We start from the raw sequence: 26,661 nt of genomic DNA on the forward strand, positions 1-26,661 counted from the left end.
TTCCCCAATGATAGGAAGGTCCAACAGCAGAAAGGCACCTTGTTGTGGTTGTTGTTGTTGTTGGTGGTGGTGGTGAAGAAAGAAGAAGGTGCTGGGGCTGCATTTTAAATTGCAAAATGACACTCAGGAAGAAGATTTTCACATTTTATTTTGTTTCAAAAAGAGAAAAAATCTCCCCATCTCACGCACAAACAGGTCACCTTTTAAAAACGCACATATTGAAAAGTATGGTACAAACAAGTTTATTGCCCCAAAACTAGTTTATAAATCCCACTGATAACTAATTGGAACTATACATTCTACATTGTGGCTTGCAATGGGGTGAGTGTGTGTGTCCCATTCCTAGAGCAAATCCTGAGCTGCTGCAGGTGACATGGTCTCTATCAGCAGCATCAACATTATATATACTGGGTTGTAGCACATGAGTCCTACTCAGAGTAGGTCCACAGAAGTTAAAATGTCCTGGCTACGTTAGGTGCATTAAAGGGACTACTCTGAAGAAAACCTACGTTGGTGGCAACTACTTCTTCTTCTTCTTCTTCTTCTTCTTCTAGAAAGTGGTTTCCAAGGAGGGGAAAAATAACTCTCCCTTCCTTTCCCAGCTAACTGCCAGGCATCACACCAAACCAAGAGAAGGCAGATCCTGGGTGTAATTCAAAGGCAGAAATGAGGGAACTCCAGGAAGAGAGTTTTGTCAGTTTAAAATGCTGCTATTTCTACTTCTGAAAAATTGACAGCCCTCAACGACGATAACCCTAATATATTCCTTGGTGAGCCAAAATTGATTCAACAAAAGTAGTGGCAGGAGAGGAGCACCGCCTACACAGAACTGCCTGAAAACCCCGCAGTTGGCTTCAAACAGAAAAGCATCACCTGACACTGCTATGACCTAAGGTGATTGACAGGTGGGTGGCCCTCCAGGGGTGGGAGAGAGGAAAATCTGGCTCTCTGCCATGAAAAGGAAGGACTGGATGAGATCCGGCCTGATGATCTCCAGGCATTAATCCAGCTCCAATGGGGAAGCCCCATTGGTGAAGTGTGTGTGTGTGTGTGTGTGTGATGAGCACAGGTGCACCTGACTACTCATGGATTCTGGGAACCAACTGGTCATTTATAGAGGGGCCCTTGCCGCTTCGTCTCAAACAAGAACCAACTAAAGTGGTACCTCTGGTTACGTACTTAATTTGTTCTGGAGGTCCGTTCTTAACCTGAAACTGTTCTTAACCTGAAGCACCACTTTAGCTAATGGGGCCTCCCAATGCCGCCGCGCCGCCGGAGCATGATTTCTGTTCTCATCCTGAAGCAAAGTTCTTAATCCGAGGTACTATTTCTGGGTTAGTGGAGTCTGTAACCTGAAGCATATGTAACCTGAAGCGTATGTAACCCAAGGTACCACTGTATTAGTTGCCGTAATTTCAGAAATTTTGGAATGGTGTGAGGGGTGAGCCTTTGGAACCAGCATCTTGGAGAGCCAGAGGGAAAGATGAGCCGGGTCACCTGCACAGGAAGGGCGGGCTTCTCTAGGGCGGTGCCTGTAGTGGGAGCAGCAGTGTCTCATCAAGGAGGTCCTTGCTGTCCTCTTCTTCAGGATCTCTGTCTTCCAGCCCAGCAACAACAGTCAAGCTGGCATTCCTGTTGTCACACATGATGCAGCCCTAGAAAGGGAAGGAAGTTGGTGAGTAACATGGAAGAATGGAGCCCCCCTGGGCAGGACGAAAGGTCCACCTGCTCCAGCTTAGAGATGTACAATTTCCAGAAATTGTGAAGCCATGAGGAAAAAAACTGTTTCCCCCCATAAACAATAGTAATTTTGAAAAAATAGAAAAAAAGTTAAGTGTGGAGTAGCTTTACAAATTATTTGAATTGAAATAAAACAGGTAACACCCCCCCCTTTTCCCTCTAAAGCAACAAAAAAAGCATCAACATAAAAAATAATCAGATTTGCCACAGCACCAATAGCAAATAAAGTCAAGGTCCAACTCAATATTTAAGTTCCATAGGTCTACCCTTTGAGTGTTTTTTTAACAAAAGGACCGGAAGACACAACATATACATGCAGTTTATTCTATCTCATTTTCTGAACTACTACTATCATTTTCCATTTCTTCTTCCTCTTCGTCATTTTTCTCATGGACTTCTAAAAAACAGTTTTGGAAAAAACCGAGGGAAAACCTCTTCTCCCCCCCCCCCCTGCAATTTTTTCTGGTTTTTTTCCAGGCCTTCCCATCTCTACTTGAGGACAGTTACTGAATAGTATGTTGCACTAAGGCTCAAACTCAATTTGAAAGGAAAAGGAGTGTGTGTGTGTTTTAAATTGAATTTGTTGTTATATATTATAAACAGTGTGATGGTAAGAGAGCTCCTAAACAGTTTACAAAAATATGCAACAGAACATTAAAATGATTGATAAAACACAGTTAAAAGCAGGTATTTAAGAGTATTCAAAAGACGACTGAAGTCAGCAGTGCTTAAAAGGAAGTAAATCACATGCAGCTTCTACGTGTTCAGATGGGCTGGCCCTAACAAAAATGTTTTGAGCAGTTGCCGGAAAAAGTACAGTGAGAGCACATGGATTTGAAACCCACAGTACCAGCTTCCATGCACCCAGGTTTCCTTACTTGGGTGTCAATTTCTTGGGGGACAGTCTGGGTGCGAATCCAGGGGTGGACCTCTGCCAGCTCCTCCTTCTGCCCTTCTGAGAAACAGGGCTGCTTGCTCTCCAGGGTGGCCAGCTTCTCCAGGTCCTCTTTCAGCACCTCCTCTGCAATTCTGCAAGAGATGAGAAGCTGGCTAGATAAAAAGGCACTAGCCCGACAAAGCCAAAATCCTGACATCACCTCCTCCTACAATCTTCTGCATAAAGTTCAGCTAGTTTTCACCACCCAGAGTCCTACAGAGAAGGTGTGGCACCCTCCAAAATCTTAGAAGCCTTGAAACAACATTAGCTGCAAAAGCTACAGAAAAGCAGATCTTTTGGACCCCAGCCATGCCTAGAGGGCTGCAACTCCCATTGCCGTTGTCCCTGATCATTGATCCTGCTGGACACTAGGGTGGAGTTTAGATAATCCAACATCTGGAGACCCAACAGATCCGTTCTGAACTGAATCTTCCCTGCTTTTCAATCACAAGCTCTCTGCCATCCATATTTTGCACTTTGATGCAGAACCTAAGCCCCACCCAAAGCACTTCTCTGTTCTGTTTGCCTTTCCTCAAATTGGTCCATCCCTTCAGGTTCCTGAAAACAACTCCAAAGACATTTCAGGGCTGCCTCTGCCTTCTCAACAACAGCCTAGGGAAGAGGCAGCAGAGTGATGAGAGAACCTCCCAACTGTAACTCCAAAGACTGCATGAAACGCAGATCTGCCCCTTGGCAACACATCCATCCACCCACCCAGGACTGGGCTGCACATGGCTCTCTTTTCCTCCATTTAACTCTCTTCCTGGCCCATTATTAAAAAAACAAAAACATTCTGCATTTCATCCATTGTGTTAAGATGCTCATCAGAACATGCTCTTTCTGCTCCAGTGCGGAGACAGACCAGGATGGTGCCTGTGAGAGTTTCAGGAGATTTTCCTTGATGGAGAAGACTTCCATCAATAGCCACCACTCCCAGCAACAATAAAAACCCAATGTGTCCAGCACCTCACAAGGGGGCAAACATCACGGGGCCTGCTGGTGACTAAGCTACGGAAATCCTATTTTGCTCCCCTTCCTGAACCGCTTGCCCTTCCCCATCCCAATTTTCCCAGCGCTGCCTTCTGGAAGGCAGGAGGGCCTACCTAGTTTGGAGAAGTAGCAAAGCAAAGGCGTTTTCTCACCGCTTTGGCATTTGGTAGGTCATCTGGATTGGTTCAGGCAAACTATTCACTGTCCTCCACACCAACCTGGCTGGCCGCGGTGGCCGTTCTGCCTCTTCTCCTCCTTCTTCACTGTTCTTCCCCCTTTTTGAGACCTCAGAGGAATCATTGCTGGCAAAGTATTTGCTGCTGTTTCCGCTGCCTGTTCGGAGACAGGTGGGTGGACACAAATGAAATGTGGGTTTCTGCATAGGCCAATCTCAAGGCAGGGAGGAGGGTGGCTGTTCCCCTGCTAGCAAATCCCTTTGGGATTCTCTTTCTGTGGAAGCTGACACACAGCACTTCCTCTCCTTCTAAGTTGTGGCCCAGTCATTCAAGAAAAAGGGGCTGCAGAGATCCCAAGGCAAATTCTTTGCATCTGTCTTCACAGTGAGTGATGCTGGGCAGTTCCCTCCTGTGCCTGAACTACTTTCACAGGAAGGGAGTCTGAGGAACTGAAGCAAACAGCAGTGACAAGGGGCAGTTTTTATTGACAAATTAAAGACTGACAAATCGCTGGGTCTGGATAACATGCACCTGAGAGCAAAAACATGAAATTGCTGAGGAGTGATCCTCCTGTGGATAAGGAACTTGTTAAGGAGCATGAATCAAGGGGTGGTCCTCCAAAAGGAGAGATCTAGAATCCCCCTAGGATCGGTACTGGGCCCTGTGTTTTTTAACTTGTTCACAAATGATCTAGAGTTGAGGTGAGCACTCAGGTAGACTTGTTTGTTGTTGATGCCAAATTGTTCAAAGTGGTTAAAACAAAGAGGGATTTCAGAGGAGCTCCAAAGCAGGGTCTATGTGCAGGAAATTATAACATGACATTCAGTGTAAGCAAGTGCAAAGTGACGCACACGGGAGCAAAAATTTCTAATTTCACGTATATGCTCATGGGGTCAGAATGCGATTGTAGCAGACAGCTCACTGAAGACACATTGGTCCAGTGTGCAGCAGTGGTGAAAAAGGCAAATTCCATGCTAGGGATCGTTAGGAAAGGAATTGAAAATAAAACTGCTGATATCACAAATGCCCTTATACGAAAGTGTTGTGTGAGTGCCTTTGAAGTATAGTGGATGCTTGGGTTGCGAACGTGATCTGTGCGGGAAGCACATTCGCAACCCACAAAGCTGCGTCTGTGCACGTGTGGGTTGCTAATCGGCGCTTTTCTGCATGCACAAAGTGTGATTTAGCGCTTCTGCACATGCGCCGAAACCGGGGAAATAACCCGTTCCGGTACTTCCGGGTTCAGCGTGGTGCGCAACCCGAAGCGTCTGTAACTCGAGGTAGGATCGTATTGTGTACTGTCTGATCACCTCACCTCAAAAAGCATATTGCAGAGCAGGAAAAGGTTCAAACAGGGCAATCAAAATAATTAAGGGATGGAACAACTTCCCCCATTGAGTGGAGAAAGTGGATCAGGAGAAGCTCTTCTCCCTCTCCCGTAATACTAGCTGCTGGGGACATCAGAAGAAGATGAATGTTGGAAGATTCAGGACAGACAAAGGAAGTCCTCCTTCACACAGCGCACTGTAAGGCACTGGCTTGCACCATCCATAAACTAACATTTGCCACCATCAAATATTTCAGGGTCTCCCTCTCGTGCCCAGAGTGCCTGCCTTACCTGTGCCACAACCAGACGTTTCGTTGGAGCTGGAGCCGTTGGACCCAGAGACCAAGGAGCTGGACTCGGCAGACCCACTGCCAGAGGCCGCTGAGCTACTTCCAGACTGGGAATCTTCCAGTAGCAAAAGGTCAAAGAACTCACTGGAGACGGAGTGGCTGTCATTGTTCACGCGGTCCTCCCCGTCCTCATCCTGCAAAGGAAATGGGACAAATCCATCCACACACAGTCACTGCCGGGCTCAAGGAGAGATGGCGGTGCTTTCTGCAGGCACCCAGGTAGGGTCAGGATTAGCAGCTGGTACCAGCTCAGCTGGTTCTGAAAATAAAAGACTCCTGTTGCGGAGCCAGATAATGTGGTCACGCGAATACGGCCTGCGAGCCCTGCAAACTTCCTTAACCTGTCCTCCAGATTGTTTGCATTACAACTGCCAGAGTACTACAGACAGGCTGGCAGGGGCTGATAGGAGCCCGAAACATCTGGAGGGGTGGGTGCTTTAAACCAAAGGATTTCTCCTGCCAACAGAGACCAAACAAGCTTCCCGCTGCTGTTTCATATGGCGCAATGCAGCCACAGACGCGAAGCACATGGTAGACGACAGCACACAACACACACAAAGGGGGTCTCATTTCCACAGTCGGCTGCGCCCAACTCACAGCTACAGCAGCTGTATGTGCCTGGGACCCTCCACCCATCCAAAGTGCAGCTGTGCCAGCTTCCCCAGTCCAATCTGGATTCAGGAGCCAATACATTTTTTCCTCTTTGCCTGCAGAACTCAGATTCCCACCTCTGAAAACACAGCGGAACGGAAACCGACCCAATGCAGGAAGTCCCTGTTCTTCGCTCCTTAGCTGCATTCCTGGGAGACAGAGGGCGTAATTAGAACAACAACAGTCTGCTGTTAGGCGGCTCCCAAAAGAGCCAGAAGGACCAGGACAGAAAAGAGGGGGGGGAGGAGGAATGAATCGCCATGTTTGCAACTGCCGTGCCCCATGTGCAGAGCACCACCCAAACCCAAGCGGAATAAGCAGCATGGACTGCAAGGGATCTCTGGGTGGGATGCCCCACCACTGGCTTCACAAGGCCCCACAGATCTGTGATGGAGAAGCTCCTTCTGTGGCCCATGGAGCAAGAAAACAGTCAGGGTTGGGGGGAGTGGCACTCCTTGCACACTATGCTATTTCCCCCCTGAATCTGCCACCATTGGCAGCCAACCCTTCCCAAAACCTGACCCAGGATCCCCCTTGCAGGAACTTACACACATGGCTCCTGTGCCTGCCAGGGGGGCGTGTGCTGTGCCGGACAGCTCCAGTGGTTTGGGCAGCTCTTCTTGAAGCAGGTCCAGCTGCAGAGGGGAGCTGCTCCGGGAGTTGCTGAAGAGCCTCTGGTGGGGTGGGTCCCCCGAGGATGCAGGCTGCTCTTCCTCGGCAGCAGACACTGGGGTGGAGGGGGGCGAAGGGTGCTCCATGGGGCCTGGTGGTGCCACGGGGAGAGCGGAAGGAGGGCCAGGGGGCATCACAGGGCAGGGGTAGGAAGCAGCAGAAGGGCAGAGGAAGAGCTGCGCAGGGAAGGAAGGCGGAGTGGCGAAAAGAGGCGGCGGAAGCGGCGGAGGGTACGCTGGGAAATTCTGAAAGAGGACAGTCATGAAGCCGCCCATGTATGGAGCAGGGAATGCTGGGAGGGGCTGGATGTTGCAGGGCTGGTAAGGTGGGGTGGCTGGGGCTGCTGCAGTGGCAGAAGGCGGCAAGACAGGGCCTCCTCCCAGGGAGGCGACGGGGAAACCAGGCGTTGCTGCATAAGGATCGGCAGGGAGGGTGAAGCTCGGGGCCCCAGGGTGGGGTCCCTGGGAAGCGTTTGCCTCCCAAGCACCACTCCTGCTGTCGGGGGAGCCCAGTGGTTTCTGGCGCTTGAACTTCCCCGGCTTGGTCTTCCTTTTCCAGCCCACCGGCCTGGTCTGCTTTGGAGAGACATCGTCTGCGGAGGAAAAAGCCAAAGGCGGGGAAATTGTGAGGAGAGAGAGGGGCAGGCGGGAGGGTTCAAGGAAGGGGTTAAGCCAAGAGCGCTTTTGCCATAGACAGTAGGAGAGGCGCAGAAGCAGCACCGGTTCCCAGTTGAAGATAGAAAGCAGGCAGTCGCACTGCCCATCCTGACACCTGCCTGACCCTAAGGCCCTCTCCCATTCCCCTCTCCTGCAGTCCTCCCCCAGCAGGTGCTCCCCACTCAGGAGAAGAGAGTTGGAGCCCAACAGCAACTAGAGGGCAACAGTTTGGCTGCTCTGGCAAGGCGGCACCACTTTGTGGTTTTAGGTGCAGTCTTGGCAAACCCTCTTCCGCTCGGCTCTTGGGCCTGCAGAAGTCCTACCTGGGAGCCTCTTTGCGCACCCCTGAACTGCTTCTCTCAAGGCGCTGTCAGGAGACGAATGCAGGAGCCTGGCCTGGCTCTTTGGGGGCCTCGTTCCGCCCTCAGCAAAGCCTGCCTGCAAGAAGCCTCCTCTTCTTGCCACTGAAAGACCTTCGTTCCCCCACCCTTACCCCCGACGCATTTCTTAGATATAAGGAAGGAAACTCTTACTTTCCAGCCTCCTCTGCCTCATTGCTGCTTGCTTCTTGTTCCCTTCCTCCCTTCTCAGAGACAGTCAATCCAAAAACTACCTTTCACTTTGCTCTCACAGTAAAGCTGTGCCTCTGCTGCTCCCTTACGAGCGCAATCTACAATCTAGGCTACAACTGCAAAGTGGCACAGGCTGTATTCTTGGGTACAGCGGCGAGCAAGCTGGCTTCTAGCAGACTCATAGCACCCTGTTCCCTAGCCAAATAAGAGAGACCGCTCTAAGCCCCTAAGCTAAATTCTTCCCTAACACACACCATTCAAGAATAGGGGGAGGGCTCTTTCCCTGAACACAGAGAGGAGGAGAGCAAGAGCACTATGGGGAGCTGCCACAGCTCTGCCTCCCCCACCATTGCTGCTCACTTGGTTCCTACCTTGGTCCTGGGAAGGAGGCTGGCTGCTCCTGGCCGCTCCGTGCTGGAGGTAGGCTGGCCGGTAAGAGGACAGCAGGGCCCTCTGGCGGAAGCGGTCCACATATTCCTGCTCCTTCTTTTGCGTGTGAGCTGACAAGACCTCTTTGGTCAGCCCCACTAGCCTGACTTCCTCCAGGGTGGCTCCAGCCCCAGCTGCGCTGGCCGTGGGGTTGGCCAGCGATGGCTCCACCTGCTCACCTTGCAGAGTGGCTTCTTCAAGCGCCGTGGCTTCTGCGAGGGGTAGGAGGATAGTCAGCCACACTTTCCCAAGGAGGCAGCCGACAACACTTGGGAACCTCCTTCTCTGCCACCCAAATATTCACCTAGATGTTGTGCAGGGCTACCGGAATGGATTATTCAGGCCGCAAAAGGGGGAGCCACATGCCACATGGAAGGCAACTCAGATACCGTTTGATTGACAGCATCTGAATCAAAGTTATCCCGCCGAGAATCTGCTGCACAGGAATGATATGGGGAAAAAGAGGAGGAGGAAGAGGAAGTGGTGGTGGTGGAGGAGAAGGCGTTTGGGACTCTCGGCTGGTTGGGCACTGGGCCTCCCTCTTCTACTTAGGCCCAAATGTCTAGCCAGGCAAAGTAAGGAAGGCAGAGGAACTCTAAGCACTGCTGTGAATAAGTGTGCTTCCTGGAAGGTTCCTACCTCATTTCAATGGATATCTCCTATAAACAGGCAGCAATTTGTCCTCCACAATCACTGAGTGAGGTTCCTACACCGCTGCCAGAGGACAGGGACAGCATCCAGCTACCATCCTCCCAAAGCCTTCAAGGAGGGCATGGCTCACTTGTTGGTGCTGAGACCCCAAGACGGGAGAGCAGAACGACCAGCCCTGCTTGGAGCCTCATCCGTTCTAACCGGATAGGACTTATGCAGGCAAACACCGCTTGCTTGGGAGAGGAGGTGGGTGGGTAAGCAAAGGAGCTCGGAGGTTTGTGTGTTTTTCTCGGGAGAGGAGCAAGATCCGTCTGCCAACCTACCTGACTCCGGGTGTGGGAAGTGGACCAGGGTGCTGCTGTAGCTGCACTGGCTGGTTGCGGACACCACGCTCAATGCTTTGGCAGTCAGCGCCAGGTCAGTCATTGCAGCAGTGCCACCCACCACCCTCGCTGGGGCCTGCTGCTCTACGTCGCCTTCCAGGTTGGGCGTCGCAGGTGGCTGGGAATCAACCAAGGGCAGCTCGGCAGCATCTAGTGGGAGAAGAATGATAGAAATGTCGAGTTGGAAGGGACCCCTGAGCTTCATCTGGCCCAACCCCCTTGCAATGCAGGAATCTCAACTACAGCATCCAAGACAGATCGCCATCCAACTTCCGCTTAAAAAACTCAAAGCAAATGCTTTCAAAGATACGACGTAACAGAAGCACAGTCAAGAAAAGCAAAGCTGATCAATTTAAATGTGGGGCTTTCGAATGGGAAAAAAGAGTACCTGGGTAGGAAGTCATTTCCACAAAGCACATCAATCACTGGAGCATATTGGCAGAAACAGCTATTAGCACAGCTACCACGAAAACCAACCAGCTGCCAGCAAATGGAGACCCCTTAAAACCTTCCTGTGCTCCCTCTCACCTTCCAAGATTTGCTTGTCATTCTGGCTTAGGTGAGCCTGCTTGTCGTCATCGGAGGATGAAGAGGATGCATTGGTAGAGGACTCGCACTTCCTTTTCAGGGCGGGACTGTTGCAACTCTCCAGGTATCTGCAATTAGGAGCCTGGCATGAATATCTTCCTATTCTAAGTCCATGAATATAAGCTGTTCACCCAGCCAATCAGAATGGGAGTGAAGGAGTAGGCAAGTTTCAAAGATCAGGATCAACCCAATCCTCTGTTTCATTGAATTTATGCAGGTATTCTCTTCGCCCCCCACTTAATGGTCCTCTGACAGTTTAGAAAGTGGGGAAATTCTATCAAGCACGTCTATGCTTAATACATTGGTCTGTTAGGGAGAACATAAAACACTCAAACATACAAGCAGAATGGTCTAATGATGCCAGCAGGAGAGCAAACTTGGCCCCCCGTAAGGGCCAAGAGAGATCTAGCTGCTCAGCCCCAACCGCTGACCTCAAGGGTTTTTTTTTGGGGGGGGGGAGCTGCTGATGACTAGGATGATGCTGGGAATTGCCTGAATGTAATCCTGGTTCCATACAGGCACCATACAATTTCTGCCACATTATTAGAATTGAGCATGGTTTTGTTTTGATAAACGTTTCTATTTACAGCCGTATCTTGGCAGTTGAACGGAATCTGTTCCAGAAGTCCATCAACTTCCAAAATGTTCAAAAACCAAAGCAGCCAATCAGCAGCCACGGAAGCCCCGTCGGACGTTCGGCTTCCAAAAATAGTTCACAAACCGGAACAGTCACTTCTGGGTTTGTGGCGTTTGGGAGCCAAAACGTTCAAGAGCTAAGCTGTTTGAAAACCAAGGTATTTATGTCTCCCCGTGCCCCAACCTGCTTTGGGAGCCCTGAGACTGTGGAAAGGAAAGCTAAGTAGTCCAAAACAACAGAAAAAGGGGAAATAACATGATTCACCAGAGAAAGCAGCACAACCTCATTCTGAGTGCCTCACAGACAGATCACACTTTTCTTTTTACAATGAGGTACAGAAACTGAATTTTGCTGGCATGAGAAATGCCTAGCAGGGACTGAGGAGGAAAGTCAAGACTTCAGGAACATCGACACTTGCTGAGACGCCATGTTGTTATTACCTCATGATGCTGTCCATACAGTTAATTTGCTGATAGGACAGGACGTGGTTGGTGCTTCTCAAAACATCACAAGATTCAGCTGCTGGGTCAATGAGAGTCAAAGGGGGAGCACCCGAGTTTTGGTCTAGAAAATTGGGAGGGGGGGAGGGGAAAGAGAACATCCCTTACAATGGAGAGGAGCGACCACCACCACTTGCCCCTGGTCTCAATGCCATTCCCATTGGCTCCAGATTATAATGTTTGTTGTCCCCAAAGATCAATCTGTCTTGGACCATTTCCCCCATCTTGGGGCAGGCACCCTCGGCGATGCATCCCTTCCTCTCCCTGGCCATTGTCACCCCCATGAACTCACCTCCTGGTTGCTCTGCCCTGGGAGTCCCCTCTTGAGGCTTACTGTGTGATTCAATGTACAGCTGCTGACCCACATTCTTGAGTCTGTTGGCATCCACAAAGATCTGCTGTAATGACATCTGGGGCAGGGGGGACAAAGGATGAATGAAGCAAAGGTAGCAATGTTGGTCCATAAGAGAAACCTCCCAAACCCACAGCTGGTCAAGACTTTCATTCAGACCAAGCAAGCCATTGCAAAGGTGTGTGGGGATTTCAAGTTCTCTTTGGGCCTCTTCAACAGGCAAGATGTTACACAAAAGCAACGGTGGGTGGGAAGGGAACAGTGGAACACAAACAGCAGTACAAAAAAATGGCAGGATATTGTAGCCATGGTCAGCTTGTAGACTCGCCCCATTACCGGTTATATTTAATGGCAGAGGGCCTCTGTCTCTTTGACAAAGAGCAGTTTACAAATAATTTTAAAATTTTATAGAATAGAATACCCATTGACTCAAACCCCTCTAAATCCATTTCCTTCACAAGCTTCCTTGCTGGTTAACAGGCAAGAGGCACCCCCACAACACCCCGCCCCCTGCTGCCCGCACTGCAGGCAGGTTGTGAATGACCAGAGACTCACCAGTTCTCTCTGTATTTCCTCTGCACAGTTCCCATTGGAGTCACTGGAAGACGCCACACTGATGTAGTGCTCGTAAGATCCATTGCTAATAAGGCTTCCGTAACCGCTAGAACCGTTACTATAAACAGGCTAGAAGTAAAGAAAAACAGAGGTCTTCCAAAGCCTGGGAAGGGTTGCAGCAATCGTTCCTGTCAGCTGCATGCCTCTGGATCACATGGAGAGGAAAATGCTGACATGCACCCTGCCCCCACCCGACAGAAGGCGTCCCAGCTTGGAGCTGCATTCCCCTCCTTACTTGCAGAAGCAGCTTATAGATCTGTCCTTGGAGCTCCCAGATCTCCTTATCAACCCTGTTCATCCCCTTGCTTCTTGCTGCAAAGACATCTTCATTCAGAGGGCTCCTGCAAAGGATGAATGGAAGCAGAGCGTCATCTTGACACTAGATGAGGGAAGGTCTGTATCACAAGATTACAGGAGTGAGTTATTCAAGGAAAGGGATTAGCTCTGCAGCCGAGTTCTTCTGGCTCCCCAGCTGGATAATGTTAAAACAGACTGATGAAATAGTAAACCCAGAGGGTTGTATCCAATGCAAGTCCTACTCAGAGTTGGCCCACTGTAGTGAATGAAAATGATTAACTTAGGGTAGACCTGAGTAGTACTAAGCTGGATACCCAAAGAAATCTGTTCCTGCTGGGGGGAAAAGAAAAGGAAACAACTAGCCTTATCTGCTAATGGCACACATTGAAAATGAATTTTCAGAATATCTTAGAAACAAAACGCTTTTCCAAGTAAGGAGCTCTCCTACACAAGTCCTGAATTAAAGCGGAGCTTGAGAAATGTCTGTGGCTGCCCAAGAAAGCCCAAACAGGCTAGAGGAGGGCTAAGAAAGAACCCTGGCAGCAAGCGGAGGGGGCTCATGAGAAGACAGTATTTCAACAATGAACAATTTGCATGCAAAACAGAAATTCTATGTCAATAATATCCGGCATGGCATCCTTTCTTTTGCTGCAGTGAAGGCAAATCTTAACGAGGTGTCAGGATCCTGCCCAACCCAAACCCCACGAAAAGCTTTTCTGCAGAAGAAGTCTTGAGGCAGCTTGAAGAGCTCCATCTCAGATGCCTCACTTGAGCCCCCCAAAGCCCCTCCCAAGCCCTGCCTGGATCCCTGATTCTTCACACTCTCCTTCCCCAGCCTCAGAAGTGAAGGAAGCAGCAGACTCAGTGCGAAGTTGCTGGCCTGCTTCCCTGCCAGAAGGCTCCAGCACCAGGGTCTTCCTGGAAAGGTCTATTAAGAATCAAAAGATTCAGCTGCAAACGCCCAGCATGTGATCAGTCAGAAGTCAGCTGACAGGAAGAATCTGAATCCCTCAGTCTCCTCTGGGCTCCCTGTCTAGCTCCAGCCTCCAGGTACTGGCCACAAGCATTTCGCTAGCCAGAATCTTCCTACGTTTGGACTTATAAAACGATGCAAGTCAGATCTGCTCTGTCCATAGCAAAGGGGAGGTGCACATGCTTTACACACAGATGATCCCAGGCTTAATGCTTGGCATCTCAACAGGTCCTGGAGAGCAGAGAGCCAGAATAAGCAGCAGTGCCTTAGCTTAGCACTCCTGGGAAATTGCTACTGCTGCACCATGCAAGATGCTGACTGGACCCGTTCCGATAAATTGGCATCATCTTTATTTAAAGCCCTTGTAACATGCCACATGCCTCACCATCTTTGTGTTGTATTAATGTCAGTCCTACTCAGAGAAGACCCATTTAAATGAACAGACCCAAGATATCCACGGCAATTTATTTTGATGACTGTACTCTGAGTAGGACTAAACGCAAATTATTACACCAGTTCTACAGGCCTGCACACACAGGAGCACAGTATCAATCCAATCTGAATTCTCCTTATTGGCTCTGGGTGTCAAGGAAAAGAGGGCAAACCCCAAACACGCTGGCTTCAGGAGGCTTACGTTCTGACTTTGTGCCGCCCAATGATAAAGACGACCTTCCGGCTCCATGGATTCACAAAACTGGACCAGCTGGTATCCAGGATGACGTAGTCCCCGTTCTGAGTGCAGAATCGGATGGGCGAGTGCTCGAAGGGAGGGCGGCCCGCAAACTTCAGAACTGAGTAAAAGCCAGAGATAAAGACAAGTCTGGATTGACAGCAGCCAATGGAAGCACACAAAGGCCTGCCCACACCTAGTGGAACTAGCTTAATGCAAAGTTCTATCATTCTTCTCGGCCAGAAGGAGAGAGGTTATAGGGGCGGGGGGAAACCAGTGGTAAAGTGTCTGCTTTGCATGTAGAACATCCCAAGTTCAATCCTCATCATCTGTCATCCTGGATAACTCAGTTGGATAGGATAGAGCATGGTACTGATAAAGCGAAGGTTGCAGGTTCAATCCCTATATGGGACAGCTGCCTATTCCTGCATTGCAGAGGGTTGGGCTTATGATCCTCAGGGTCCCTTCCAACTCTGTGATTCTATGACTTCCAGGTAGGGCTGGGAGAGACTCTTGCCCAAAATCCTGGAGAGCAGTTGCTGGTCAGTGAACACAATACAGGTGTCTCCCCACTTACACGTGTTCTATTCATGAGTGACCAGGAGATAATTAAATCAATTTAAACTGCAAAAAGGGTAAAAACAGCCCAAAAAGAGCAGGAAATTTCAAAATGGCATGAAAAGAGCAGCAAAACGGTTAGTAATAGCAGGAGCCTTTGCAACTGCAATCCCATGAGCCTTTGCTTTGGGTTCTATGGCATGAATGAAGAGGTTAAGAAACAAATTGAAATAAAATCCAGAATGGATTGAAGTTAAAAAACATGCAGAACAAATGGTCCCCAAAATAGTCCCTTAGATGAGGAAGTGGCTACCCCCTAAAGGCACTACACCATGGAAGTGGAAGCCTCCACTTCTGGGGAGAGAGCATGCGTGCAAAGGCCTCATTGCTCCAAAACAGCATCACCCTCTTCCCTGCATGCAGCTCGTCTGACCATGGAATGGGAGCTGAGCAGGGAAAAACCTGCTCCCTTCCTCTTGTGACACTGAGGACACTCCCTCCACCCACATCAGGTCCAAAGGCAGATGAGAGACTGAAACTTACCTTTACGGTGAATGGCTACCATGATGGGTCGATCGTCCGGGTGAAGGTACTGCAAGATGGACGTCCCAAGCAAATCCTGGGGCAGGTATCCCAACAGAGGCACCGCCCTGAAATCGAGCAATGCAGCGGCCAATTGACAAAAGCACAATGCAGACACCAGCCTTGTAAGGGAGCCTTTTGTGATATAGAAACTGAGGTGGGGGGGCACTTTTAAACATCAAGAAAATGGCACTATTAAGCACATGTTGACTATGATCTCAGTCAACCACCCAGAAAGGCCATTCCCACCACCACCAATTCATCAATGTTTCCACCCTGGGAGGGCTGCATTTTCTCAGCTGTTCGTTGAACCTTTCATGAGTTCAGGGTGTTTTCAAAAGCTTTCAGGAGACAGCTCTTTGGTTACTATTAGGATAAGACAAAGCAATACACCCATTGTGTGGGGAACATCTGTGCCCTCCAGGTGTTGCTAGACTCCAACTCCCATTGCCACCTCGGACCCCTGGCCACGCTGCCTGCTGGGACAGTTCACAGGTGGAGTCCAACAAGCTCTGGAGGGCCACAGAGGGGCGCACCCCATGCCTGCAACAGACAACGCATCAGCCCCTAATGGCATTTCTCTCTGGCATTGCCAGCAACACACCTCATATGTATGAGCAAGATAAAAGTCATCACCTGTCATCCACCTCCAGAAAGAGACAGCCTGGGGTGTGAGTGGTAGTGAAGATCCTCTTTTCTACAGGAATTCGAGGAGCTAACAATTTAAAAGAAAGAAACACAAAGTATCAGTGATAGCTCAAGATCCACTTAGAGGTTCATGTGAACCCAAACAACTTTCCTTTCTGACAGTGGACCCACAACACTCAACACTTTCAGGAGCTCTCTCTCTGGGTTTCAGGAGCCTTTCCTTATCAAAAGAGGCTGAGGAAAGAGAAGAGATACTGTTCCATCTAGAACCTCCCTTCGTTCACAAAATTAGATTACAGTAATGGCATTTTTATCCAGGGTTAGTGCCTTTCAGAGCAGACCCACTGCAGTTAATGGATATGACTAACTTAGGTGGTATTAATTTCAGTGGGTAAACTTGGCTTCAGTCCATATTCCCTTGCATGCTGACCAGGAAGTTGGAATGTTCTGTCAAACTGGCTCACACACAAGAATTGAAAGCATCCGCCTTGTCTACATCCCTACACATCCATGAGACACACACAGACCATTTAACAGGGATGCTGGGTGCAATCCAGTCCCAAAGTTAATCCCCAGAAGAAGATGGAATGGAAACATAACAGAATCTAGCATGATACACTTGGGTTTTAGCCCAGCCAATTTTAACTGGAGTTCCCCTTTTCTTGCCTTCATAGCCAGAGTGGATTTTTTCAGCGAGAGCCAAGCAACAAGACATCGGCCCACTGGGGTCAGAGACAGAGAAGTTGATCAAATAAGGGGTCATCCGGAATGGGTAGTAGTGCTTCTCTCGGTCCTGACCTTTGCCTCCCCTGCAAACAAAATAACAGAAAACCATTGATTCGTCAGCTACAGGTGAAGTTTACTCCAAATGGCAAGGGATTGTCTAGGTTTCTGGCTAGAAGGAAGAGGAATCTGCTGTCCTGTTAATTCACTCTGATGCTTGATTCCTTTGTCTTCTCTGAAGAGCAGCATTTTAGCATCGAAGTGTTATAACAGTAGGAAGAGTCTACAGCAAAACGCTTCCTTTTAGTAAGAAACTGATCACCTTGTAGTCACAGATTCTACTCCGTACTACCAAGGGCAGGGGGGGGGGGGAGAGAAGGACTATTTCCAGTTAATCTTGTAAAATGAAGCAGGGTAGTAATAGGAAGAAATGTCACCACTACCATCCTAAAATGCTTGGGCATCAACATGCACACAGAAAAGTTGTGGTGAAAATAGCTTGTAACACCCCTCTTCTTGCCATAATCCTGCATAATACTCACCTTAGTCTGCAGAAAAAGGACTTCACTTGTGCATATTCATAAAGTGAGTCTGTAAAGGCAAAAATACATAGAGACCAACATTTGTTTATTAATTCTCCTCGTTCTTAGCATGCACATCTTAGCACCCTCTCACACCCCAGGACCTACTTCAAAAACTAAGATGGCCTTTTTGTCCACCAAGACCAGAGAAGATGGGAGTGGAAGTATATTTCGCTCTAGCAGGCTTAGTTTGGTCAGAACTAAGTATATACTTCTAGAGTTAATGCTAAATACATTCCTTCTGGTAAATGAGTCACCATAGCTGCTAGAGGGCTGTGAAAATTTGTGCCTCAGACTTTTTAGACTCGTCTACCCATGTACTATCTGAAACCAAAGAACTGCATGAGTTGCCAAATGTGAAATATATTAGCATTATTTTCAGCTCTCCTATGCCACTAGAAGCTCACGGTCAGCTCCCATTCCATGGTCAGATGAGATGCATGCAAAGAAGACCAACTACTTCTTTGTGTCCTTGACCTGCCCACCCCTCCACCCTCAGCCCATTTCTCCCACGATTAGCTTCTAAACTTTCAGTGCTGCGAGAGCGTGCACAAGTTTTTAACAACATTATCTGTCCCCAACTATGATAGGTGAGTCAAGTACCAGATGTCCTGTCAGATGACAGACAGACAGGTTGTCATGTCCACCTGTCAAAGTCCTTCCCAACCACCCAGCAGCCAGCTGGTGAGGAACAGCAGGAATCAGCTGCGTTATCAAGTTCCAGGAGCGGAACTCAAGTCTGGCCCAGTGGGTAAACTCAGTGCCCTTCAGCTGATGCTTTCTGCAGGGACTGTCAAATGCCCTGTGAGGAACTTGGCTGCACAGCCAACTCAGTCACATCTCTACCTGTCCCATACAGATGTCACAGGTGACATCAGGTGTGTGGAAGCTGAAACAGCCCCGCAAAAATTGGGACACATGTCAGGTCAAATCTGGCCTGCAGATTGGAGTGTTCCCCCCTCCCCCCCATTGGGTTAGGTAGTGACTATGTCCTACAATATTGTAATAGCAACATAAGAATTACGGGTAAACCAGTTAATTTTCTGTGTTTATCTGGAGCACACTATTTACAACTCATTCAAGTGTTTTGCATTTTATTCAACCATGCACATAAGATGAAATTTCCTCGGGCAGAGCAAGTCACCTTTGGGGGCCTCCATGTTCCAAAGTGGCAGGTGAGCCCGGTTGGTGTGAGTGTAGAAGATGCCCACATCCTGGGGAGCCAACAGCTCTGCAAAGCGGCAGGACTCCAAGCATTTCCTTTTGCAATTCAGGACAGAGGCGGCTTGCTCAGAGACATGCACGGTCCGCCCAGAGAGCAATGAAAAGATGGCTACAAAGGTGTCCTGGAGGAAAAGAAGCACAATCCTCAAGCACAGCCAGAACAGCAGGAGCCACTTGGCAAGCCAACAAGATCACAGAGAGACACAGGTGTTCAGTTTTCACATTACAAATCGGGATCCAGTTGCCACCTGCCGCTTCTCAGCTACATGGTATGTTGTTACACCAAAGGCAAGGGCTCTTAAGGTCCAAGGATCAAATGTGCCCTCCATGCCTCCCTCTTTCGGAATTCTCCTCAAGCCCTGCTCCTCTATCAGCAGCCCCACTCCATGCCCTCCACCAAGTGCTTCCTGCCTAGAGGAATGAATCCTGAAGTGTGAGAAGATTTCCTGCTTGCCTAGGTGGAGGATGGAGATGGAGATATGCATGTTTAAGAAATTCTCTGGTTGAAATGTAGCCAGCTGTACAAAGCCAAGGGACACATCTCTTGCTCTGCCTTGCTTTCAGCTTCTGGCCCCACCTACTAGGGAATGTGGCCTTGCTTCATCTAAAAGGTTCCCGCCCCCACCTGATTCAGGATGGAGATAGGTTACTGACATCAACACAGAACTCTTGCGGCCTTGTGTTTTCCAGAGGCTGAGAAACAAAAGTGTCCCAGGGACCTGCACAGAGACAGATCCACCAACTCCTGCTCACTGCTTTTATCACTCATTAGTACTTCTTGGGAGGTCTCTCTCATCCCTTCTCTAAGAGTGAAGCAGAGATGCAGCTTTACAGCGAAGGAAGACAACAGCCATTTTGTGATGGTTACATTTTATGAAGCATCTTTGAGCTGCTGCTAACTCTTTGACCAGTACACCTGAAATCGGCAAAGACCCCCAATTAGTATTCGGGTCACTTACTGTGTTTTTGGGGGCGTGTTCAGACATGATGGCTGCCAGCTCTTCCACTCCATACACAGGGGCATTGGTCTGATGTGCTCCATGCTTACCAAAAGCCTTAGAAACTTTGTTGTCAGCTGGTGAGGAGACAAGGGAAGCAAGAGGCAGAGGGGAGAAATCAGCAATGAGCAGGTGGCAAATTTGGGTATAATCTTACGTAACCCTGTTTGTAAAATGACCATGCCAGATTCAAGATCCCTTTCTAAGGAAGAATTCAAAGTCATGCTGTCACTGTACACCACGGGCGACCAGTGGCCCCTTCCTGAAAGCCCAACATATTCTGTGTGCCCTCTCATAGTCCCTGCCTTGGCAGGTGCATCCTCCTGGGTTGCACTGCTTGCTCATGTGAGAGAGAACACAAGAGATGGAACCCAGGAAACTGCCATTACATGTGCCACCCTTCAGCACCTTCCAGAACACTGGACTCAACCCCCAACATCATACAGCCATGCCAATGGATGGGAGCTGGGGCACAGGCCGAAAAGTGCAGTGTGGGATTTCTTCAAATGCACCCACATACCTTGGATCTGCTGGACACACTTGAGAGCGTAGTTCAGGGCACAGAGGGTGCTGGCCTTGCTGCAACTCTCCACCTGCTCTGCAGGGAGATATTGTTTCATTTCCTGGATCAGCAGCTTCAGCTTTCTATTATTACTTTGGTTCCAACAAAGCAGCTCGCTGCAGATGAATACAAAAAAATGCACAAAAGCATATTTTAGAAAGAAGGGCCTTTTTTAGGTGATATCTGCTTTGGGTGGGGAGAAGCTGAAAGCCATGTTTGCTCCAGCACAAAGAAAGGTTGCTCCTTGTGCTGTAAAGAAGGATCTGGAGCTCTGTCATCTAACAGGACCAGCATGTGGGCAAGGCTGGCACATGGAACCCTATTTGTTTATGGCACTTTGCACATTCCAGGCTCTACATTTCTTGTCATGAGCCTCATAAACACTTCAGACTGCCTGGCCCTCAGCTAAAATACCTGAGAGCACTGAAGCATGCCTTTAAAAGCCATTATGGCCCAAGATAATAGCACCCTCTGTATGGACTCCTATGCCCCCTCTTTGAACCCTGCTCCATATCCCACTTTCCAAGAGGCATGGCTAGGAGCATAGCCTTTTCTGCAATTGCCTCCAGAGCTGTAGAATGGCCTCTCTAGGAAGGCCAGGAACAATTCTTTCCCCGGGGTTTTTAATTTTAAAAAAGTATGTATTCTGGTGGCTTTTGAAGTCTCCTGTGGTTTAATTTACTTACTTGCTGTGCCTCACTATTGTGGTTTTAAATTTTTATTGCAACTCCCCCCACCCCCCGCGCAATGCCAATCATATGCACAATTGCGGGAAGTCTGCTGCTGCATGAAGGGATCTGTGGATTAAGGGATTAACCCACTTTTAGTCCAAGGCAACTGGTAGGCACCAGGCTGGCCAAGGCTGCATTAACCCAGTACTGCCTTTAGAACGGCATTTCTGCTCTGCGTGGAGGAAATCAGCTGGCAACTCTTTCGTATTTCACTCCTGCCAAATCTGGTTAATATGATGGGGATGCCTTCATCCCAAAGCAAGCACTACATGGATCAGTGAAGGTTACCCGATTTGGGGGGGGCGGTACTGAGCCCACCCAATTCTTGGATGGTGGAGATGAAAGGAGGATGGAGTCACCTGCTCCTCCCTGGAACTTTGCATCCATTCATCCCCCAAGCGTCACTCTGTGACCACAATTTACTGGTCTATCCTTGAATACCTCCAAATGTGCCCCATATATATGGTGCTTGGCTCCTAAATTCAGGCCCAGCAGTTCTAGCAGCTCCTGGTTTCAACCCTGGGACATTACAAGCACCAACTTTAGAATCAGAACGCGGCCAAGCTTTTCACCAAACTGGCAAAAAGAGTTACCTGCTGCAGCTGCTGCTGCTACCACTGCCACCTACAGATCTGTCCTGCCCATCAGGATTTCTGGCCAAGCTGCCATTTGATTCAAGGCAGTGAGTGCTGGTCCCGATGGACTCATTTCCAATGGAGCTGCTTTCTGTACTTCCACCACAATGTATCTGTGCAGCGGCTTTTTCGCAGGTACCATTCTGCTCAAGAGTATCCCGGTTCTCAATTTCGGCCAAGTTGGTCGGCAACCAGTTTTCCTGCTGGCCCAAGAAGTCATCCTGGAGAAGGTCCTCATTCATAGTGAGCGGACAAAGGGCTACAGTAAGGAGGCTTCTATTGCCATGGCCTGGTCCACTGTCAAATTCAAGTTCTCCCTTCTAAGCCACCTTGAAAACCGCATGAATCTGGCATTAGCAATCGCCCCCTTTTCATTTTACTGTTGAAAACAACGTGTTCATGTGACACCTCTGGATGGGCCCAGTGTCCAGAATCACTGCATCCTCTCCGTCTGAAGATGACCCAATGGCCCCAGATTTTTGTGGGGAGTTAGCTTCAGACAGCTCTCCCGACTGAGAGCTGCAGAAGCCTTTGGTTTCAACGACTCCATCTCCCCGTCGCCTTCATCCTGCAGCGCCTTCATCCTGGTGAAACAGAAGCCAAGTGGAGGGAGAGTGAAAGAGAGAAAGACAAGCTAATGATAGTGAACATCTCCGCTAAGAGAGAAGAATAGCCCATAACCAGATGAGGATGGTGCATCTTACTCCTTTTGAAATGTCTCAGCACTGAAGCCAGACTGCTGCATTTCCATAACCACATCTGGGTCCATCAGAAGACCTGATTACCACTGCAACCATGGGAGGGGGAAGCCCAGCACCCTGACACATAATTGTCCCCATATTTCGAGCACTCCTGGAGGGTCCTCCTGAGATATGGAACTTTGACTGTGCTCACTGCACAATTACAGAGGGAAAAGAACACCCAAAGAGAGATTTTGCTTTGGTGGATTTCAGCAAACTTGCTTTTTTCGAATATATCTTTGTGGTGAATAGCTGGCTGACCCCACACACAGAACCATCCCCGGAGTGTCACACAAGAGCAGGCAGAGCTTGGTTCTCAGTGCTTCAGTCAAGTCACTGCTGCTGCTCCACCACACACTTGCAGGCGGTTCACCAATACTTGGTGAACAGAAACTGGAGTCAACCTGCTGAAAGGCTGCAGGCAACAGACTCCCTTTCTAATTAAATTGAGGGGTGTTGCCACCTTGCTAGGCAGCCTCCTCAAGAAAAATGCATCAAAAGCCAAAGAAAAAGTAAGCATCTTGATGATCATGTGTATCTAAGCTAGAACTCCTGAACAGCACAACTTGAAAGGTATTCTTCAACAAAGAAAAGACGAGTTTACAGTAAGGACAATAAATTCTGCTATAACTGAATGTAAAGGTACCATAAAAGGCTTTTTCAAATAGACCGTCCGAGTTAATATACCACATGCTAAAAAAATCTGGGCAAAAAACATGAAGTACAATCCTCAGCATGTTTACTGAAAAGAGAACTTTTGAAACTGCCACAGATTCCACTGCAAGTTCTGTTCACAACAGCTCCCAGGACACTCCAGGAGACACTGCCTTGAGTCTCATGCTCCTCTCCATTATTACATAATGCTTGTTAACACCCAACCTGAAATTCTTCTTATTGACTCATGGCTTGCTTGCCAAACCCAAGCAGAGGGACGTAATGTGCAAGAGTCCCAGCTTCACACTGTTTGCAGCTATATCCGGGGACCAACGAAACAATACTTGTAGAAGCAAGAAATAAAATTCAAACAAAAACAGGACCATGTCATGTTTTAAATTGTTTGGTAAAAGTGCCTTTTGGCTGAGCTGCTTCCTTGGGTCACAACAATGACTGTTTATGGCAGGGGCGGGGAGCCTGTTGCTACTGGATTTTGGCTCCCACCAGCCCCAGAAGCCAGGATGGTTGAAAATAGGAGCTGCAGGCCTGAAAGGTTTGGAGGGGCACAGATGCCCCACCCCTGGTTGAAGAAAATGAGCTCAGGGGGATATTCCTGGACTTGAGACTCTCCCCTCCCCTCCCCTCCCAAAGACTCAAGTGCAGTTCAGAGAGTGAAAGCCTCCAAGGGAAGTGTGGAGGCAAGGAATCCACACCTTATTACAGGAGTATAACCAAAGCAGGAGATTCAATCTGCAGATAAGTGCGTAGGTGTGGAGATGACCCCTCCATTGTGCAAAGCTGGACCAGCAAAATGGTCTCAAAAACCCAGGTGTTGCTGGGTTACAACTCCCACCCTCCCTGACCATCAGCCACGTTGTCTGGAGCTGGAGGCAAACAATACTTGGGAGGGACAGTCACTCCCTACCACTGTTCTACAATGTTGTACAACACTAACCATTGGGCATTAACTTCTGCCAAGGAAGCAACACAAAAAAGTAAGGGTAGCTGTGATGGCTGTTAAGGGAAAAACAAACCAGCAAGTCCTCCATAGGGCATGACCTTTATTGGGGCAACCAAAATATCACAAAATAGTATGCAAGCTTATGAGTGCTCCAGAACTCATCACCAAGCGAGATGGTAGACGGAGCTCCTCAGGGCTTCTCCCAAGCTGCAAGTTGGCCCACAGGGAGGCACACCAATCAGGACCAACGTGCCACCATGAATTCCTATTAATTACTTCCAGGGCATTTTTTCACTTGCTTATATAACACTAGATGAAGCAATGGAAGAGTGAAAATGATTTGCTAATTGTTAGCCTGGTACAGGACCATAAACACCAACATCTCCACCGTCCAACTCCAGCAGATTGTAATGTTTTGTCAAAACCCCAAAGTCCATACTGTGCAACAAGCTTCTTATTTTCCTATAACAGGGTGTGCTTCCTCTTGGGAGGCAGGATTAATAATTTTTTCAAAGCCAGTGCAACAGAGGAAAAGCAAGCTTGAAAAGCACTCTCAGAAATGCAGGCAGTGATGTCACAAAAGACGAGCAATCAACTCTGAGCAAGAAAATTATAAATCCAAGCTGAATAGGGAGGGGGAGAGGAACACTGCACAATAGACCTTTTCTGGCAATAGTCCTGAACAAGGTAACACAACTTGCATAGAAATTTCACACCAGATCTTCCTGCAAGGGATCTTGTGCACTCCACATCTTATTAAAAGGAGACTCTTAAATGAGGAGGGGCAGGAGGAGAAGCTTTTAAGTTTTCACCTAAACATGCCTGAAAGTCTCATCAGGGGAAGGTTGGGGGTTGAGTAGCACCTAGTTACATTGGGGGCATGAAGATTTGAATGAGGCTAGTATGAACAAAAGTGGGGGGGAAACAGGGCAGTGTGCCCTAGACATCAGTATGTGTGTGCGTGTGCACGTGTGTGTGTGTGTGTGTGTGCGGGTGTGTGTGTCTTAAAATGGAGGAACTGGAAATAGTGTTTAACTGACAAGTGCTGAAGCAAAGTTTTGTGAGGAACCTACTCATAACTACCTGCACAACTACAGAAGGCCCCTGGCTAACTGAACAGAAAGCAAATGAGCCACATTCCTGAATAATCTTAAATTATGGGTGAAGTGGAATTCCATTCCCACAATAGTCTGACATGGTAGCTAAAACCAAGCAAATTAGGCCTACAGATTTTTACTTTCTCGTGCCCTAGATTAGATGATGCAGAGACCATTGCTTAGTTTCAAAAGATGTTTTTGCAGCCAACTGTCTAAATCTCTCCCTGCCGCCCGGGAATTAATCTGAAACACATGTCTTCTTGCGACAGGTGAAGACCATACCTGTAAAGAACTGTTAAAGATGAAGGGAACAAAGAGTGTGTGAGCATACGTACATACCAAAATATTTAGTGGACATCCTACTCCACAGCAGGAAAAATATCTTCCTTTAAACAGCGGGCCCTATCCCAATGATCCCTATAGCTTAGCCCAAGACTAATTATTATTGTATATTATTATGTTTATTTATACCCCACCTTTTCCCCTGACAGGGACTCAAAGTGGCTTACGGATAAAAATAAGAGCACAGTAAAACAACAACAAAAAACTGGAAAACAACTAAACATTGATAGAAATCAAACTATATATACACAAGGTATCACGCCCCCCCCCCCTTGTGTCAACCTGTTCTTAATAGCCACCACTACAGTACGATTTGGTGGAGGAGCAGATACAAGGATGAGAATCATGGAGAGGCAAAAGGAAACACAGCAAAAATGCTTATTATCATTCCTGGGAAGTGGGCTGGGAGGAGAGAAAGAGGTGGAGACCTGGGAGGAGTTCTAGACTTTCGATTGCCATATTTAAATAATGGGCGCATTTTTTCACCACCACCGCAAGGCACCGTGAGGCTGCTGTGCTGGTCTCTCCCAGCCCTTTCCCCCGCCCACCTCCCGAGGTTTGGAGACTTTTAACGCAACCGAGCAGCAGAAAACGACTCCAGGCGAAGTTTCACCCCGTCCTAGAGAAAGCAAAGCAGCCCCCCCCCCCCCAAAGCAACCCACAGAAAAAAAAAACCACAGAGGCAAAACAGATTTCTCCTGCTCCCTATTCTGGAGGGTCGGGGCTCTGGGAGTAAACGCAATCTTCAGACACAGTGGCGTAGCATGGGGGGTGCAGGGGGGGCCGCCGCACCGGGCGCAACATCTGGGGGTTAGGGTTAGGGGACGCAAATCCACGGGTTAGGAGGCGCAAATCCACGGGTTAGGGGGTGCAAATTACTTGCCTTGCCCCGGGTGCTGACAACCCACGCTACGCCACTGTTCAGACACACGATTGGGGAAAGAGAGCAAAAGCCAGGCAAGGAGAGAGACCTCAAGACAAAAGGGGGCCACGGCCGCAAGGAGCTTCAACCGGGGCGGAGAAGCATTTCACTGCGATGCTTACGGCAAACCCCGTCCTTTTATCTGTCCTACAGTTGGAAGGGATCCCAGGGTCATCTAGTCCAACCCCCTACAATGCAGGCGGGACTCGAACCCACGACCCTGATATTAATAGACCCTCCCTGCTCTACCGACTGAGCTGAATTGAAATGCGTGTCTTTTAGGTGATTCCTCCTGAAAACAAACACCAACTGGCAACTCTTTACCTTTACTCCTCCCCGCTCCCCCACAAAAACGACCGCGTCCAGGCAAGGACGCACGTGGTAGAGGGGGGCAACCCGGCTCTAGGCGCCCCACTTCTCCCATTCACTCACCCGCCATCAGCACCGACCTTCGCCTCCGCTCGCTCTTTCCCCTCACACTTTACACACATCCGCGCAACGTGACAGGAGCCCCGCCCCCAAGGCCCGTAGGCGGGC

The 26,661-nt window shown here is 48.8% G+C and overlaps 1 protein-coding gene across 8 annotated transcripts; it reads right to left on the bottom strand.

Annotated features, from left to right (window-relative positions):
* Positions 1 to 131: 131 nt before the first annotated feature.
* On the bottom strand, positions 132 to 26,661 carry PER3 (period circadian regulator 3). 8 transcript variants are annotated; one of them, XR_014567416.1, is made up of 23 exons: positions 26,557 to 26,655; positions 21,367 to 21,992; positions 20,001 to 20,158; positions 19,442 to 19,557; positions 18,403 to 18,604; positions 17,220 to 17,268; positions 16,621 to 16,763; positions 15,943 to 16,021; positions 15,268 to 15,374; positions 14,131 to 14,287; positions 12,462 to 12,567; positions 12,167 to 12,295; positions 11,552 to 11,669; positions 11,200 to 11,323; positions 10,063 to 10,190; positions 9,475 to 9,684; positions 8,443 to 8,712; positions 6,720 to 7,435; positions 6,249 to 6,320; positions 5,462 to 5,654; positions 3,886 to 4,000; positions 2,619 to 2,769; positions 132 to 1,655 (listed from the first exon to the last, which is right to left on the bottom strand). XR_014567416.1 is itself a non-coding variant. In XM_083752466.1 (22 exons), the coding sequence occupies exons 2-22, from the start codon at positions 21,648 to 21,650 to the stop codon at positions 1,521 to 1,523; spliced, it is 3,756 nt and encodes a 1,251-aa protein (XP_083608592.1). In that variant the 5' UTR covers positions 21,651 to 21,992; positions 26,557 to 26,661; the 3' UTR covers positions 132 to 1,520. The 8 variants fall into 8 exon arrangements, 4 of the variants coding, with proteins under 4 accessions (XP_083608592.1, XP_083608594.1, XP_083608595.1 ...); XR_014567417.1 differs by having other exon boundaries at positions 5,462 to 6,320; XR_014567418.1 differs by having other exon boundaries at positions 3,820 to 4,000; positions 5,462 to 6,320.

Source organism: Podarcis gaigeae, assembly GCF_964106915.1.
Source record: "Podarcis gaigeae genome assembly, chromosome: 8".
In the NCBI taxonomy this organism is placed as follows: domain Eukaryota; kingdom Metazoa; phylum Chordata; class Lepidosauria; order Squamata; family Lacertidae; genus Podarcis; species Podarcis gaigeae.

Bases quoted from the DNA above. Each gene is read 5' to 3' on its own strand.
- PER3 (XM_083752466.1), bottom strand. From the start codon at position 21,650: ATGAATGAGGACCTTCTCCAGGATGACTTCTTGGGCCAGCAGGAAAAC. The intron at 11,670-12,166 runs GTGAGTCTCTGG...CCCCTGCCCCAG, and splicing joins AGGAAATACAGAGAGAACTG to ATGTCATTACAGCAGATCTT. The intron at 8,713-9,474 runs GTAGGTTGGCAG...TACCCCTCGCAG, and splicing joins CTTCCCACACCCGGAGTCAG to AAGCCACGGCGCTTGAAGAA.